Source organism: Taudactylus pleione, unplaced genomic scaffold, assembly GCF_031769625.1.
Source record: "Taudactylus pleione unplaced genomic scaffold, aTauple2 ptg000707l, whole genome shotgun sequence".
NCBI classification, from domain to species: Eukaryota; Metazoa; Chordata; class Amphibia; order Anura; family Myobatrachidae; genus Taudactylus; species Taudactylus pleione.
Window position 1 is genome coordinate 17804759 of NW_028285109.1, and position 19275 is coordinate 17824033.

General features: G+C 45.9%; 1 protein-coding gene across 3 annotated transcripts in view; it reads left to right on the forward strand.

Annotated features, from left to right (window-relative positions):
* SLC35F4 (solute carrier family 35 member F4) overlaps nucleotides 1-19275 on the forward strand; it is a 372785-nt gene that overhangs the window by 232525 nt on the left and 120985 nt on the right. Inside the window, exon 1 of one of the 3 annotated variants that reach the window (XM_088456542.1) lies at nucleotides 437-539. The exons of the other annotated variants lie outside the window; for them this stretch is intronic. Coding sequence (XP_088312668.1) covers nucleotides 464-539 — 76 coding nt within the window. The 5' untranslated portion in view covers nucleotides 437-463. Of the gene's footprint in view, nucleotides 1-436; nucleotides 540-19275 lie in introns of those variants that run through there. 3 annotated transcript variants of the gene reach the window in all.

Sequence of the window (19275 nt, forward strand, 5' to 3'; positions counted from 1 at the left end):
TGTTTCGCCTCCAGCCACTGCCTGTATAAACAGGGTATTTATATCTGGCTGAGGACACACCATTTACTGTTTCTAAACAAGTACTGTATGTGCAATGGATGCAAAAAAAAAAAAAAGTAAAAATAAATAATATTCCAAAGACCCGGCTGCCTCATTTGCTTGCGAGGAGCTGGGACTGCCCGATACGTCTGATAACAATTGCAGGCTGGTAGGCGCTGGCATAGGTCAGAAATTGTTTGAATGTGTTGCAAATGGTTTCCCTGGGTAACAGCAAATCAGGGCTCCGGCTCAGTCCCCGCCGCCGCTGCCTCTCCAGCCCGACAGCCAGGTAGCAGCAGCCGCAGCAGCATCAGCAGCCAGTGCACAGCTCTGGGAGCGGGGAGAGCGATGCCTGGGCTGCGGGGAGAGGTGACAGCCACCCTGTGAGCCCCCTCCGGCCACCGGGGCGAAACTTATCGCCACCATGAAGAAGCACTCGGCTAAAGTCGCCCCCGTCTCGTCCTTCAGCGTCTCGGAGCTGCACACAGCGATTATAGACGGTACCGTTTCCAATTCTCCTTTACTAATGCTCTATTTCTAGTTATACTAATACACAGTCACTGCACAGCCGTCCAACTTCTTATCTACTACTAAACTGCATTCCCCAGACGTGCCGGCTTTTACCCACACCCCATCATCAGACATCTCTGTCTTACATTGTACACATGGTATTGTATATATGCTGATATACTTACATTATATTTACCATTTTGTGTTAGGCTCATAGTATGTACAGTGACAGTATATTTTTTGCAACGTAGGATGACAAACATATAGCTAGAAAGTTACATGTAGAACTGTATATGTGATACGTATGGCTGCTCTATGTACTATGTACTCAGGAGTGTAATAAATAATAACATGCTATTATTGTGCAGTAAGTTTAGAGTTTTTTCTTCTGGGGTCTTAGGGGGGAGGTTGGGGGTTAGGGTAGAACAGATCGTCTGGTTGTACAGTAGCTGAACTATATGTTCCAAAGTGCCACATGTTCCAGAGGCTGACAAGTATGGGAGTATTAGTGGCACTTCCACAGGTTGTTATTATTATTATTATTATTATTATTATTATTATTATTATTATTATTATTATCCAACGGTGACTCCCTCCATGCTGAGATGATAGGCGTTATTGTGCGCTAGCCAGATAGCTTTGTACTTGCAGCAATGCAGTGTCTCCTGTTCACCTTGAAACTGTTACAATGTCTATCAATGTATAAAGAGCTCCCGTGAACTGTATCTATATATTAAGAGGCCTCATGAACTGTATCAATGTATATATAGCCCTCATGAACTGTATCAATGTATAAAGAGCCCTCATGAACTGTATCAATGTACAGGGTCCCCCATTGTACAATGCAACCCCCCATGACAGATATTTGGGCAATAGGGCATAGTTGGTGGCAGACAGGAGGCTGCAGTTACTGCTGTATGTATAGTTGGGGTAGGAAGTGACTGTTGTGTGACTGCTCCGTGATGCGCTGATCCTGCAGCAGGAACCGCTGTGACAGTATGCAAGTCTTGTCTGTGGTTACATGAACTTGACGTCAGCTCTGGTGCTGGAGGAGAGGGGGAAATAGCGACTGGTAAATTGCTGCAATAATCCCTGGCTGTCCGGATAACCTTGTCACAGGCAGCAGCAGCACGTCAGAGGATGTGTAGGCTGGGTGCAGTGTATCACTTTCTTTATTACAAGACAGTGCTGTGTTATGGTATGCCTGCATGCTACTCTACATTCTATATCATTGTACTTTTTATTAGCATTAAGTAATAGCACCGCATTCATTTGTGCATAGGTGCAGGGCATACTGCATAAATCAATTACTGTAGATTAACATGAATTAAGTTATTTCTATTTTGTTACAAGGTGCTTGCAAACTAACATAACTATACATGCTGTTTAGGGAATAAGCTGTGCATGTTATCATTTTGTGTGAACATGCAGGTGAAATTTGCAACAATTCAGTAATGGACTTTAAAATATTAGTATAAATAGGCACCTTTATACAGATGGTGTAAGCATTACAGGTAAACAATTAATGACGACATAAAGCCATACAGATGAGAACACAATAATACGCACAATAAATATGTCTGTGGAGTTACTGTAGGAGCCGGTCGTACTCGTGGAGTTGAGAATAGAGGAATAAAATGGAAATTACTGACGTTCCCTGGGAGAGGAGGGGGGTGGGCAGTGGAACAGGGGGTGTCTGTCCTGGCCATGTGAGGTATGAGATTAGTATCTCATAATACAAACACAGAGGGCTAACAATTACATCAGCAGATGGCTCATTATTGTGTTCAGAAAAGGAGAATAACATTGGGGCACTTAAGACTTAATTAGTCTCCTATAATGACTAATTATTATACATGTTATGTCTGGGACTAATGTACCTGGATCCACACTTTCCAAATTTGATCATATGGTATTAATTGCTTTGTTCTGACAAAATAAACACAACATGGCTACCACCAATGGTACTTGATAAATACTCGTCTCCCACAATCATTTTATGGGCTGCACCAAAATTACCACAACAATGCCACAAGTAATAGGCTCCATAAAGACTAGTAAATAGGTAGCATTCTCCCTCCTGGACATTAAAAATATTCCAATTTATTGGTAACAGATGCTTTTATTCCACCAGCTGGGGTAGATTTCTTTATAACTTATGGAGCGGGGAAGTTTGTAGCAAGGAATTACAGTAATAGAAGGGTAATATACATCATGCACATTTTCTGTGTGTGCACTTGTAGTGCAGTGTTTCTCAATTCCAGTCCTCAAGTACCACCAATAGGTCATGTTTATTGGATTTCTTTAAGCATGGACAGGTTGAGTTAAAATATTTTACTGGGTCAGTAATTATCTTACCTGCTGTCACACACAGATATCTTCAAAACATGACCTGTTGGAGGCTACATGAGGGTTGGATTTGATAACCACTGTTCTAGTGTAACAAATATCTGTTTGACAACAGGGGCATAATTGAAAGCACCAGAGTTCCATGGAAACATATGGGGCTTATGCTCCATAGAAAGAAGTAGGAACAGTCATACCCATTTCACATTACCAGCAATAACCTGGGTTATTGCACGTGAACGTGCAGCAACTCGGGTTACTGCACGATGTGAATGGAACAGGTTGAATTAACCCGGGTAGAGCAACCCAGCGTTTCAACCCTGGTAACGAGCAGGGTTGAACACGGGTTCAACCCGGCTCACGTTACAGTGTGAATGGGTAACTCGGGTCAATGCGACCCAGGTCCCGTTCACAGCATAGGAAGAGATCTCATCTCCAAGCGCCAGCTCAGCACATGATGACGGTGGCAATAAGCTGGGTCAGGCCACCAGTCTGAAAGGGGTCTCAGCCAGGTCGCACCTGGGATGGACTTGTGTACAAGATCTCAGGTGCGACTCGGCATTGCGATGTGAAAGGGGTATCAGACAGACATAGAAAACAATATGAGCACAAAATAATATAATTTAGGTGTAATAGGGAGAATGCAAGATGATTTGAGACTTTCCATAGCAACTTCAATTTCTGATACCAATAAGACAGAGGTTCCCAAACGCGGCCCTCAAGGCTCCCCAACAGTTCAGGTTTTAGAGATATCTAAACATGGTTGAGCACAAGTGGTCAAATCAAATTGACTGAGATACTAAATATGGTATGGAATCCTGTGGTAAAGCATGGATATCCTTAAAACCTGGACTGTTATGGTGCTTTGAGGACCTAGTTTGGGAACCTCTGCAATAAAGTGTTTATCATGACGTAATAACGTATAAAATAGTTGCCTTTATTAGAGGTTCCACGCTAGGTGCCTTCACTGGAAGTTATTCATTCCATCTTGGGACCCTTGCAAAATGAATTATATGACACGGGAGCATCTGATGTATTTTGTGAAGTGCACATAGACATTTACATGATTGTTTATCTATAGCAGTGGTTCTCAAACTCGGTCCTCAGGACCCCACACAGGTCACGTTTTGCAGGTCACCCAGCAGGTGCACAGGTATATTCATTACTCACTGACACATTTTAAAAGTTCCACAGGTGAAGCTAATTATTTCACTTGATTCAGTGTGGAGACATGAAAAACATGCACCGTTTGGGGTCCTGAGGACCGAGTTTGAGAACCTGTGATCTATAGAATACTGTAGTAGAGCAGAGGACTCAGTTGAATGTTCTTTTTTTGGGTCTTGAGTCAGTCAGGGGGAGATCCATGATAACATTGGAAATAATGCTTAATAACTACAGAGAAAAATATAAATCAGCAGCGTCTATAACAAAATAGTGTCATATTTTAATAGTGCTGTCCCATTCTGATCAGGTGCTTTTAATAGAATAGTCTTAAAGTTATTTCTTAAGTGTAAAAAAAATCCATAGCCCACTCCTGCCTCAGGGTTGTCACGAACACCATTCATACCTTGCTGTGCCACTTACACAGCGAAGATTCCTTCATTTCAATTTGAAAGCCTTGCTGGAGAAAAAGGACAATCAGGTTCTTAAAATAAACTATAACGTTGCATTGGTTACATTTACATATACAGTATGCAAGTTAACAAAGTGTATTGTGATGGCAGTGGCCCTTGATTAAACAGCTATGTCTTTATTAGCAAGTGAGCTGGGAAATGCACACATACAGATGTGGCTTTTCTACATTACTACAGCAAATAACTAAAACATCATTTATGAGAATCTGACATCACTTGATGGCATAAACATGTGCTCTCTATTTGTCCATCATACAAAATATATTATTGGTACTCTGCTTTTATGTATGTTCAGAGCGGTGCCCTTCAAAAGCTGTGTAGGAAGAGGTTAGTATTGCACATGAGTACATGCATGCATTATTTTGTATGTTAAATTCTATAGGGTGACCAGGAGGTGCTGTCCTGATATGCAGACTGTAACTGTGATTGAAGACCCTGAAGGCATCCTTGAAAATAAATGCAGATTTTTCCCCATGTTCAGAGTTGACTGTATCTATGAGACTGAAGTAAAAGGAGTCGTCATCACTATCGTCATGGATCTGCACCAGCTAGGCCTATCCTTGGTGCAAGAGACCCATCTGTAATCAGCTGAATCTTTGCATACACCACAATTCCGTTTACCCTCCTGCAACACGCCCATGTCTTGCCCTATGTGCATAACAGCGTTTCCGCTCAGTTGCGCCTATTTAGCTGCATGTGTAGTGTGGGTGAGATGCAAACTAATGCAGATGAAATGCCCGCAGTTGGTCAAAGTTGTGTATTCAGGTGCTGAGTCAACTGCATCAGCCCCAATGTGCCTAAATTTGGGTATTGTTTTACCTTTCTCTAGATCAACACAATTACAATTTATGAATGGTTGAATTTGCTTGTAACTAACCTTACTTAATTAACATGATGCAAGAGTTAAGCTGGGTACACACTAAGCGATAAATCGGACGATATATCGTTCTGACGAAGATCAGAACAATATATATCGGCCACATCGCTCGGTTTGTACTCAGTATGTATGCACTTCGTGCTTTCATAAGCGTCATTGGTCATATCCTCTGATCTGCTGTGTATGCATGGCAGATCAGAAGATCCGGCGGCCGACACCATGGTTTTGGATGCGGCGGGGGAACGATATATCGGGCGGTCGTTCACCAGATCGTACAGCGTGTATGGGCCACCCGATATATCGTGCCATTGCATCTGCTGTCACTGGGTATACACATCGTGTAGTGTGTTCCTAGCATCATTGTAGTTTATGAAGGTCTACCTAGATAATGGTGGGTGGAATGTTCTTTACTGCAGCTGCCCGGCTGCGGCCGTACTAGAATTTATTCCAAAATCTTGACAACTATGTTTAAGTTAGATTTACACTGAAAACCCACAAGTGACACTTGTATAGGAAATTAATGGTTTTCTGTCCAGTGATCCTGCCAAGACTGGCAGAGTACAGCAGGTGCTGGCAGTCATACTTGTATAACAACAATCCAACATGGTAGAGGCACTTATGTGATTTTATATTCAATTCTTTTCTGAGAAATTCTACTCATACATACACAGAGGGTAATTAGTGTCACCACTCTACTTTGGTGCAAATGCACTAGTCTTCATGGATAAGTGCATGGCTTGCCAATTAGGACAGTAGTGTCTGTGTGGATGCAACGATTTGAGTTAAGGTGAACCAGAAGCATCCCTTCTGTACCAACTCGGGGTATATTTACTAAATTGTGGGTTTAAAGAAGTGGAGGTGTTGCCCATAGCAACCAATCAGATTCTACTTATTTATCTAGCACCTTCTAGAAGATAATAGCTAGAATCTGATTGGTTGTTATGGGCAGCACCTTAACTTTAGTAAATATATCACTAGGTATGTTAGTGTGCCAACTTTTGCACCAACATGCAAATTGAGATTTCGGTTTGCACAACAAGGTTATTTAAATGGTATAAAGTGTGCGGTTATGTTTAGCAGGAAGGCACATATTCCATTTCTCCTGGCTGAGGGGCCCATTCATTATGTAAAAGATTTAGGGCGACATGCATCAAGGGTAAAAATGCGGTTAAACCCTGAAAATGCGATTTCACCGTATTGCTCATATGCACCAAGCCTTGGCTGTAGTGGGTAGTGCCATCTTCCTGATGGCATTGCCCATAGAAGTCTATGGGCTTCTTTCCGCCGACTACTGACAGAAGTACACCGGAGGGGCTTCTGGGTCATAGATTTGGAAGTCCCTCCACCGCAAAGGGCCTCTCTTAGCGACAGAGCTGTCCTTTGCAGTCCCTTTGATCAGGGTCGCCGTGATGGGGGGGGGGGGTCCGGCGCCAACCCCCTCCCTCACAGCAGCCCAGCACACAGCATATGCTGAGCTGCAGTGGGAGACTGCTCGTGGCCACGTCAGCCACAGCAGGAGCCACAGCAGTCTCCTATGTCTGTGGGGGGGAGCGATCACACTGATCATGCCCCCCCCGGGTTTGCGCCGGGCTGAGGGGCTCACAGAGCCCCCCTCCCCAGAAGCGGTGCTGCAAGTGTGTGTGTTTGTTTTTTTTGCTCAAGGGGACGTGGCCATGCCTCCCACGATTAGGCCATGCCCCCATCTTTACCTGCACCCGGTAGGGCTCTCTACGCCCCTGGGTGTCATACATGCCGGCCATAATTTGTGAAATTTTAGGATTGAAAGCACTGTAATAAACAGCAAGTTTCCTCTGAAATTCGGAGCAATTCATTATACTTCATTTGTCTAATTATCACTTACAAAAAGCTGCTCTCTCTATGGAGACACTTCACCCTCTCCTCTGCTGTTCCATATACTATACTGTCAACCAGTGGCAAACACAGGATTTCTAGAGAGGGGTTTCCAAATGCTTGATTTTAAAGCAAGTGTGGCCAGTCCATGAAGAGGGCATAATCAGCACTTAACCAGCTTTAATATACGTCATACGAAGTATAGTGTATGTAACAATTTTGACATATACAGGACCAGCAATCACAGTATGCCATTATATGCGGCAGTAGGGCCATCCTGTTTGAGCTGAATGGTTTTATTTCATATGTAAACTCCATTCCAGGGGAGGGGCAGAAAAAGAACATTACACTGCCCTGGACATATATGTACAGATTGGTCTCCTTATGTACTGTATAGTGTATTATTATACAGTATTAATAATTGACCCTATAGATGGTCTATATCAGTGCATCCCTAACAGTGCATGTTTTCCAGATCTCCTAGCTGGTGCACAAGTTTCTGGCTGACACATTTTAAAAAATCAACAGGTGGTGCTAATTATTTCATTTGTAACACTGAGGGGATCTTAAAAACATGCAAATTTAGTATTATATACTATATCTATTGATCTAGATGGTCATCATGGTGTGGGCAATGGGGGGGAGGGGTTATAGGCAACCGGAAACCCTCCCTGCGTTTTCCTATGGTCAACGGTTCCGTTACTATCGGAGGGACTACAAATAATTTGGATTCCTGCACGGTGTTCTAAAGGTCCCGTGAGTGTGTTGCAAGGCTCCCTAATAAGTTTTGACCACCAAAACAATATATTTAATTAAAATGCTATTCTGACTGTGTTTATTCAAGATGGACTGGTTTCAACTGTATGGGTGAGCAAATTCATGAACCTTTTATAGCGCATCATTGCTTTTATGCTATTTTGAATTGTTTATTTTGACTTTTTGTGTGATTACATGTATATTTGTTAATTGGTGATTTAAGAGATTTATTGTGTGAATACGTTAAATAGTTTTTAAACTACGTCAACTCTGAGATAAATATATATATATATAAAATATAGATGTGTCCTCATACACTTCTGCCGCAGTCGCACCAAATGCCCTTCTCAGTGCGCCAGGTCTCGTGCGACTCGGCTTGCACGAAGCATCTTGTTTGCATCTTCTTTTTGCTCTAATATGCGTTTTAGTCGCAATGTGATGTGACAAAACTGCTTAATGAGACTGCACTGATTAATTGGATATGCGACTCATCTGTGTGTGAATGAGTTTGAATCTGAATGCGAAGTGCTATGATGCAGTGGCTACAACTTATTTCACACCAAGTTCATCGGTAACTTTGTACATATTTAAAAGTAATTCCTGTGGAGTTACAGTCACAGCCTGACATCTCTAGTAATGATTCTGTGGTCGTTTACTGCAGCTTCGGTGTGTATAAAATACAAATTTAAAGAAAAGCTAACTATGCTACAATGCTCAGTGTAGCTCACTCACTCCAGGTGTCCACGCCGCATGGAGTATTGAAGCTAGGTGTATGAAGTCACATCTCTCTCTCTCTCCATCTATCGTGACAGAAAAACACTGGGGAATTTGTTAAGGGGAGATATATCTATGCCCCAGGTTCCTAGCTTCTGTCCCTTAGACAGTTAGCTAATTAGCAACCTTGATTGCCAAACCACCTGTGAGAGGCTGATAAAAGGTGGGTCAGTTTTGCTAGTCTGCCTCTCACTGTCTGGGTAGCAGGTTGAGGCCTGCAGAGAAAGAGAGAGACCATTGCATGTGATGGTAAGTGCTGTGCTAAAATTGCTGTTTTATTGTGAATTGAACACTAGGTCCTTCCACCCTTATAGAGGGAACTCTATGTTAGCTAGAGCCGACAGGCTTGGATTTGTTTTTATGTTTCTTTATTTATTTATTATATAATATACAGTATATTATTACTTATTTTTATCCTATTGCGTGCTTTTAAGCGCAGGAATGTTTTTCTCTATTCTCTTGTACAGTAAGTAACCTTTTTAGGCATATATCTTTTCTGCATACACTTCAAGAACAAAAATAGGCCCTATAAACGAGAGATAGTGGAGTAAATGTAATAGCATGTGACTTGCAGGCATTGGTGATATCCCGGCTAGTCTACCCAATCTTCTAAAGTGCCACTTTAAAACTTTAAAACATCAGGCACACTTGCCGGGATCTTGCCGATGACTGCAAGGCGCAGGCGATTACATTTACCACATATTGTCACTTATGACAAATATGAATATTGCTCTTATAAGTAGAAACAATTAAATGTCAAATTCAGAATGACTAATAAGAGGATAAAAGCTTACAGTAAGGTACGTAATGCAGCCATATGCACGTACAATATGTATCCTACCTATTCCTGTGTCACATGACCTCTTTTATATGCCTTTGTGATTTTATATTATATCTACCTTTAGTGGCCATTTGATACATGTAAAGAACGTCACTATTTACAAACAGGCTAAAACAAACACATTTTTACCAACTGTTGCTCCCTGCAAGCTGCATTTCCAATTCATAGATGAGACAGTACACGTCCGATTCTCTTTTCCGTCAAGATACAGACTTCAGATTTACTGTTTTAAGGTTTGAGAATGACATTCCCAAAGGCTTTCTAACTCCATCAGTATCAAAGAGCGCAGAAGGATTACTGCTCTGTGTGCATCCTCTAGACCCTTAGCCTTTTTTTTATTTTACGCCAGAGGGGACCTCCTAAGAGTTCTAGAATATTTGACATAATATAGCTGGCACACCTGATAGAAATAGGTTACTAACTGATAATGATTTAAGGAAGACCAACAATGCAACTGAGTGATCAGCAATCACCTCTGATGCCAGTCACGTAAAAAAGTAAGATCATTTGCAATGCAGCATTTACAATGAGGAAGCTAAGTATCATGCATTTTTCATAAGCTGAGTCGCTTCCAGTACTTAACAACTGTCATATGTTTTGTATTATTCTCGGAAAAACACAGAAAAGCTAAATTTTATAACATTTAAAGTCCGTTCAGTCTCAAGGTAAAACATTCAGCATCAAGGTTACACTTGTTCAAGAGGGAAATATCTATTGATTTATCTGCACAATCACAATGATAAGTAATTTCACTATGTTGTAAGGTTCTTATCTCAGGAAATAAACATCAACTGAGAATTGTTGAGACGTATAATGAGCTTCTAGCCAACTGTATAGACGAAAAACCTAATAGATTAAAAATCATGACATTATCCAGCTAAACGTTTTATAAGTAATATACACAGGGCCTTATACCGAAGTTAGTAGTAAAGTTAAGTGAACTAAATTACTTACAAGAAAAGTACACAGAAAAATAGTGTATTTCCGCAATTATGCAGAGCCGCACACAATCTGAGATGCCTATGTCGAAATAGACTTATGTGCCTATTTCACTACATCATCATCATCACCATGTGCTTAGACTGTGCTATTGCAGGTTCATAATACATGATTCCTAACAGGGATATACACATTTATTGGCTGTACTGCAGGGGAAGGACTAGCAAAAACACACAGTTACTGAATCCTACCTACATGCCCCTTCCCACCCAGTTCCTCCAACAGACCATAAGACTTGTCCCATTAAAATTGCGTGTGGGACTGCATAGCTGCATATGTAGCGCAAATCATGCAAGATACAGTACGTTACACACATGGGTTGCGCACAGGATCCCTGTGGTTGGGATGCCAGCGGTCAGAATACAGACAGCGCCATCCTGACAGTCAGAATCCCGATGCCTGCAGGTAAGTAGCCTAACCCTCCCCCTAATCCTAACCCACCTTTCCCACAGCCTAACCCTCATCTCCCGCAGCCTAATCCTAACCCTCCCCCCGCAGCCTAACCCTAACCCACCCCACCTGCAGCCTAACCTTCCCCTCCCGCAGCCTAACCCTCCGACCTGCAGCCTAACTTTCCCCTAGTGCCTAACTCTCACACCTACCCTAACCCTAAGCCCAATACTTACTGCAGCCTAACCCTCTCCCCTTCAGCCTAACCCTCCCCTACTGCAGCCTAACCCTCCCACCTGCAGCCTAACTCTCCCCTAGTGCCTAACTCTCACACCTACCCTAACCCTAAGCCCAATGCTTACTGCAGCCTAACCCTAACCCTCTCCCCTGCAGCCTAACCCTCCCCTACTGCAGCCTAACCCTAACCCTCCCACCTGCAGCCTAACTCTCCCCTAGTGCCAAACTCTCACACCTACCCTAACCCTAAGCCCAATACTTACCATCGGGATCTGGAGCCGGGATTGCTGTTGGGATTGCTGTTGGGATTCCAGAACTGGGATTCTGACCGCCGGGATCTCGACCGCCCTGTATTTATCGTTACAGATGTATGAAACGCTAGATGTTAAATTTGCAGCCATTTGCCCAAATTACTGTAGTATGTAGATTCATAACTCATATTACTCAATCAAAGTAAATTAACAAGTAAGTTGTAAAATACACATTCCCTGAATTTGAATCCCAATTTGGGAGAATCATTGTGAATGATCTGTAATTTGCGTCACTAGGTTTTGTGTTTTTGTTCTGTGTGTGTTTGCACAAAGCATGGAGCGCCTCACAAAATGTGAACTCAGGTCTCCTTTATCTCATTTTAATCTCCCACCAGCCAGTGTAAACAGTGCTATCTTGCCCATCTTACCCATGTACTTCGGAGGCTAACTTGGCACACCAGTGCAAATCAATTGACAACCCCAAAGACGTTTCATCTGCCTCCAGAGTGTTGCACACCCTTAAGCATTCAATTCAAAATATTTCAAAAGGGTTATGCTGAAAAATTTATAAATTCTGACAACAGATTTCATATCTTATGACATTTTTAAGTTTTTTTCAATGTTGCTTTGTATCAGGATAATGTTGCACCTTTCATGGTACAGTAGTTTGTGTTTGCAAAGAATGCTTATTGTTCTTGTGAATCTTGCATGGCGGTGGGGAATAAATTTAGGAGCTTTCCATAGTTTATTCTTTTCCAAATTCTCCATAAGCAATTGGACTATTTTTTACACTTACGCTGGCAGCACTGAATGCATGGTCAGACAGGCGTCCTCGTGGCAAGTTTAGAGAATTCTGGTCTCCGGTCAAACATCTTCTGCCAATATTCTAGCCGATTATAATCCGGTTGATGTACTATAGGGCAGTTCAGCAATTCAGATATTTTCCAGCATTATTTATAGAATTAGATTGTTCTTGGTACTGTTTTTCCTTATTAAAAAAACTTCTGCGTTATTCTGATCAAAATATATTTTTTGAAGTGTTAAAAGATTTTTGGCATTTCACTTACACAGACATGAGGTAGCTGGGATCACTAACACTTTCACTCCCTTTGTTTGGTGGATGTATAAATGAATGCATGAAGATGGCTGAAGTTTGTGTAAGTGTTTTCCTGGGTGGGTTGTACTACACATCACATAATGGATGTGGTACATCCTGCCACTTATCAGGTACATACTGGTGTTAGTAACACCGGCATGATGTATCTAGAATTGCGATTACAATCACAAAGGTCAGCTCTTCCTTTGCGAAGAGGGAACTTCTGGGTTTGTGACCCAGAAGTCACTCTGTGCATGTGTTGTATGATACATGCACAACAGAGGATGCTGGGAGGGATCCGATTGGATACCTCTCGGGGGACACTCTTATAAGAAACCCACGCTTCAATGGGAAACACCATATATACATGCTATTGCCCACGGGGTCCAAGCTCCGGAACGTAACGCATTCCAGAGCTTGGTACATATGGGAATACTGCCAAACCTCATTTTCCCATTAGTAGAATCCGCCTGTGTGATAAAATATGTTCCCATTTCCAGCTTTTAAACAAATACACCAATTGATATAACAATGAATTGCTTCAGTATTTCTACATGTATGTAAGTAATGGCGCGAATGTTTTGCGACTGCCTGCAGTTACAGAGACTGTGGGCCTGTTTCAGATATGTACGCAAAGCCGATATTTACGCAGTTGAGCGATTATCAGTAAACTATGCATGCATCTTAGTCACCAGGGCCGTAGCTAGTGTAGTGCGGCCGGTGCCATGGCACAGGGCACCACAGGTCAGGGGGCGCTGTTTTGGCCTGTCAAATATCTGTTTATTATGATTCCCACTTGTAGCTTCCTCTTATTTCATCCCCAGCATCTCCTGGCCTCTCCTATCTCTTTCCTGACCCTTCCCCATGAGGCAATCCCCCTTTTTTGGGTGCATTAGGTCCCTTCGAAAAATGAGGGTGGCGCCAATGCTCTTTCTGGCACAGGGCACCAAAAAGTCTAGTTATGGCTCTGTTAGTCACACTGTGCATGCATCTTAGGGGTCTATTTACTAAACAGTGTTAGGAGGCAGATTGAAAAGTGATAAGGTGCCAGCCAATCAGCTCCCAACTGTCATTTTTCAAACACAGCCTGTGAGGTGGCAGTTAGGAGCTAATCAGCTGACACCTTATCACTTTTCACTCTGTCTCCTAACACTGCTTAATAAATAGACCCCTAAGTAACACTGCGCATGCATCCTAGTCACACTGCGCATACATCTTAGTCACACTCTGCATGCATCTTAGTCACACTCTGCATGCATCTTAGTCACACTCTGCATGCATCTTAGTTACACTCTGCATGCATCTTAGCAGAGCTGTAACTAGACTTTTTGGTGCCCTGTGCCAGAAAGAGAATTGGCGTCCCTTAGTTTTTCAAATGGACATAATGCACCCAAAAAAGGGGAATGGCCTCATGGGGAAGGGCCAAGGAAGAGATAGGGGAGGATGAAATAAGAGGAAGCTACAAGTGAGAATGATAATAAACAGAAATTTGACAGGCCCAAACAGCGCAACCTGCCCTGTGGTGCCCTGTGCGATGGCACCGGCCGCACTACCCTAGCTACGGCCCTGCATCTTAGTCACACTCTGCATGCATCTTAATCACACTGCATGTATCTTAGTCACACTGTGCATGCATCTTAGTCACATTGTGCATGCATCTTAGTCACACTGTGCATGCAACTTAGTCACATTGTGCATACATGTTAGTCACACTTTCAGAGCCGGCCCAAGGCATAAACATTATAAGCAAATGCCTAGGGCTGACTGGAATGCCCTAGGGGCATTCCAGGGCTCTGCCGCTGCCTCCCCCCGCCAGCCGCTGCCCCCACCTACCGCGCTGTCAACCCTGGCGTGGCGCTGCTACCCTCCCTCCCAGTGCGCTGCCTCGATCAGCGCAGCAGATGGCCAGTCATTTTGGGAGCATAAAGGTGACCTCATAATGTCACATCACGCTCCGACGGCAGGCGCGAAGAGGAGCCTGGGGGATTTGTGCACGTCTTGCCTCCCTTGTTTCTCTGTCCCTCATGGAATGAAATAGATCCCCTTCCGTTCCCAGTCCTCAGCGGCTCCTGCCTCCTGCTCAATGAAACAGGGCGACGTAGGCTGTTTACTTAAAGCTAGAAATATATATTATTTTTTTTGGGGGGGGGGATTTTGTAAGTTAAGCAGGGATAATGGAGGGAGGTATGTTAGTGGTGCTGCGAGTAGTGGGGGGGGTTGGTTAGTGATACTGGGAGTAGTGGGGGGTTGGTTAGTGATGCAGGAAGTAGGGGCTGGTTAGTGCTGCTGGCAGTAGTGGGGGAGGGCTGGAAAATGATGCTGGGAGTAGTGGGGGGGTTGGTTAGTGATGCTGGGAGTAGTGGGGGGCTGGTTATTGATGCTGGGAGTAGTGGGGGGGGGGCTGGTTAGTGATGCTGGGAGTAGTGGGGGGGGGCTGGTTATTGATGCTGGGAGTAGTGGGGGGGGCTGGTTAGTAATGCTGTGAATAGTGGGGGGCTGGTTAGTGATGCTGAGAGTAGTGGGGGGGGCTGGTTAGTGATGCTGGGAGTAGTGGGGGGGCTGGTTAGTGATGCTGGGAGTAGTGGGGGGGCTGGTTATTGATGCTGTGAGTAGTGGGGGGGTTGGTTAGTGATGCTGGGAGTAGTGGGGGGGGCTGGTTAGTGATGCTGGGAGTAGTGGGGGGTTGGTTAGTAATGTTGGGAGTAGTGGGGGGTTGGTTAGTAATGCTGTGAGTAGTGGGGGGCTGGTTAGTGATGCTGAGAGTAGTGGGGGGGCTGGTTAGTGATGCTGGGAGTAGTGGGAGGTGCTGGTTAGTGATGCTGGGAGTAGTGAGGGGGGCTGGTTAGTGATGCTGGGAGTAGTGGGGGGTTGGTTAGTGATGCTGGGAGTAGTGTAGGGGGCTGGTTAGTGGTGCTGGGAGTAGTGGGGGTTGGTTAGTAATGCTGTGAGTAGTGGGCGGTTGGTTAGTAATGCTGTGAGTAGTGGGGGGCTGGTTAGTGATGCTGAGAGTAGTGGGGGGGGGCTGGTTAGTGATGCTGGGAGTAGTGGGGGGGTTGGTTAGTGATGCTGGGAGTAGTGGGGGGGGGGCTGGTTAGTGATGCTGGGAGTAGTGTAGGGGGCTGGTTAGTGATGCTGGGAGTAGTGGGGGTTGGTTAGTAATGCTGTGAGTAGTGGGGGGTTGGTTAGTAATGCTGTGAGTAGTGGGGGGCTGGTTAGTGATGCTGAGAGTAGTGGGGGGGCTGGTTATTGATGCTGGGAGTAGTGAGGGGGGGTTGGTTAGTGATGCTGGGAGTAGTGAGGGGGGCTGGTTAGTGATGCTGGGAGTAGTGGGGGGTTGGTTAGTGATGCTGGGAGTAGTGGAGGGGGCTGGTTAGTGGTGCTGGGAGTAGTGGGGGTTGGTTAGTAATGCTGTGAGTAGTGGGGGGTTGGTTAGTAATGCTGTGAGTAGTGGGGGGCTGGTTAGTGATGCTGAGAGTAGTGGGGGGGGCTGGTTAGTGATGCTGGGAGTAGTGGGGGGGTTGGTTAGTGATGCTGGGAGTAGTGGGGGGGGCTGGTTAGTGATGCTGGGAGTAGTGGGGGGGCTGGTTAGTGATGCTGGGAGTAGTGGGGGTTGGTTAGTAATACTGTGAGTAGTGGGGGGTTGGTTAGTAATGCTGTGAGTAGTGGGGGGCTGGTTAGTGATGCTGAGAGTAGTGGGGGGGGCTGGTTAGTGATGCTGGGAGTAGTGGGGGGGTTGGTTAGTGATGCTGGGAGTAGTGGGGTAGGGCTGGAAAATGATGCTAGGAGTAGTGGGGAGACTGGTTAGTGATGCTGGGAGTAGTGGAGGGGCTGGTTAGTGATGCTGGGAGTAGTGGGGGGGCTGGTTATTGATGCTGGGAGTAGTGGGGGGGTTGGTTAGTGATGCTTAGAGTAGTGGGGGGGGCTGGTTAGTGATGCTGGGAGTTGTGGGGGGGGGCTGGTTAGTGATGCTGGGAGTAGTGGGGGGTTGGTTAGTAATGCTGGGAGTAGTGGGGGGTTGGTTAGTAATGCTGTGAGTAGTGGGGGCTGGTTAGTGATGCTGAGAGTAGTGGGGGGGGGCTGGTTAGTGATGCTGGGAGTAGTGGGGGGGTTGGTTAGTGATGCTGGGAGTAGTGGGGGAGGGCTGGAAAATGATGCTAGGAGTAGTGGGGGGGTTGGTTAGTGATGCTGGGAGTAGTGGGGAGACTGGTTATTGATGCTGGGAGTAGTGGGGGGGGCTGGTTAGTGATGCTGAGAGTAGTGGGGGGGCTGGTCAGTGATGCTGGGAGTAGTGGAGGGGCTGGTTAGTGATGCTGGGAGTAGTGGGGGGGCTGGTTATTGATGCTGGGAGTAGTGAGGGGGGGTTGGTTAGTGATGCTGGGAGTAGTGGGGGGGGCTGGTTAGTGATGCTGGGAGTAGTGGGGGGGGCTGGTTAGTGATGCTGGGAGTAGTGGGGGGTTGGTTAGTAATGCTGTGAGTAGTGGGGGCCGGTTAGTGATGCTGGGAGTAGTGAGGGGGGCTGGTTAGTGATGCTGGGAGTAGTGGGGGGATTGGTTAGTGATGCTGGGAGTAGTGAAGGGGTTTCAGTGATGCTGGGAGTAGTGGGGGGATTTGATAGTGATGCAGCAGCTCCTGATTGGACAGCGTCAGATTTGAAATGGCTGTGCGGTGTCGCTGTCTCTGCATGGATGTCTGCCTGGCAGGGCACCAACTACACAGGAGATGAATCTCCTCTCATCATGTCATCTCCTATCATGTGACTGATGCTGCTAAAGGGACACAATGGGGAGGTAAGAGGCTGCAGGGGTGGCTTTACTGTGGGGCATAATGTTATAATGGGCATTACTATGTGGCATAATGTTACTGTTTGGCATCACTTGTAAAGGGCATTACTGTGTGTGGCATAATATATATAAGGGGCATTACTGTGTGGCATAAAGTGATATAAAGAGCGCTACTACTGCATGGCATAATGTGTCATAAGGGGCACTAATATTTTGTGGCATAAGGGGTACTAGGGTTAGCCCCCCCCCTGGGGAAGGTTAGGGTTAGGCATGGAGAAGGGGGGAATTAGGAACTAGGGGGGGGAGGTTAGGGTTAGACACCCCCGGGGAGGGTTAGGTTTGGGGTGCGGGGAGGGGTTTTTAGGTTTAGGCACCCTTGGGGGAGGTTAGGGTTAGGCACTAGGGGGGAGGTTAGGGTCAGGCACCCCCAAGGGAGAATTAGGGGGGGAGACAGTTAGGAATAGGCAGGGCCGGCCCTAGCCCAAATTTTTTGGTAAGCGAGTATTTTTTTGGTGCCCCCCTATGCAGTTCCCCTTTTACAGTGCCCCCGGTAGTGGTCCCCCCAGTGCAGTGCCCCTTGTGCCCCCAGTAGTAAGCCCCTTATATAGTGCCCCAGTAGTACTCCCAACCCATGCAGTGCCCCCAGTAGTGGTACCCCCCTATGCAGTGCCCATTATATTGTGCCCCTAGTAAGAGTACCCCCTCTTGTAGTGCCCCCAGTAGTAGCCCCCCTCGTAGTGCCCACAGTAGTATTCCCCACTTGTAGTGCCCCCAGTAGTATTCCCCCCCTGTAGTGCTCCCAGTAGTATTGCCCCCCTGTAGTGCTCCCAGTAGTATTCCCCCCTTGTAGTGCTCCCAGTAGTATTCCCCCCCTTGTAGTGCCCCCAGTAGTATTCCCCCCCTGTAGTGCTCCCAGTAGTATTCCCCCCCTTGTAGTTCTCCCAGTAGTCCCCCCCTTGTAGTGCTCCCAGTAGTGTTCCCCCCCTTGTAGTGCTCCCAGTAGTATTCCCCCCCTTGTAGTGCCCCCAGTAGTATTCCCCCCCTGTAGTGCTCCCAGTAGTATTCCCCCCTTGTAGTGCCCCCAGTAGTATTCCCCCCTGTAGTGCTCCCAGTAGTCCCCCCCTTGTAGTGCTCCCAGTAGTCCCCCCCCCCCCGCAGTAGAGACATAATAAAAAAATTAAAAAAAACACCCGCTCCTGCTCCTGGTCCCGCCGCCGAGATCAGCTCCTCCGTCCGCCGCTTTGCATTATGGGAGTGACGCGTCATGGGAGTGACGCGTCACTCCCATTACCCACTGCGGGAGCCGGAAGATGTCCGGCTCTGGCAGTGGGAGCAGCAGCCGATGAGTCTGTCTGACTCTCATCAGCTGCTAAAGCAAACACACAGCTGCCGGCGGCGGCGGCTGTGTGTTTGTGCTGTGTAGTGCTGACCGAACTCCATCCGGTCAGCGCTACACACGCGGTGCAGCTGTGTCACAGTGACACAGTCTGTCCGCGTCCCGCATGGTACACAGCTGAGGCGCCCTTCACTATGTGGCGCCTTACGCAGCTGCATACCATGCGTAACGGGAGAACCGGCCCTGGGAATAGGGAACATACTTACCTCTGTCGGGATCTCCTCTGTCGGCCATCTGCTGCTAGATTTTGAACCGGCGGCTAAACAGCCGCTGGCATATCAATCCCATTCCATATATATATATATATATATATGATTGGTGGTGGGATTATCTGCTAGGGGGCACCAGTCAAAATTTTGCCTAGGGCACCAAATTGGCTAGGGACAGCTCTGCACACTTTGCATGCATCTTAGTCACACTCTGCATGTATCTTAGTCACACTGCGCATGCAACTTAGTCGCACTGCGCATGCATCTTAGTCACACTGAGCATACATC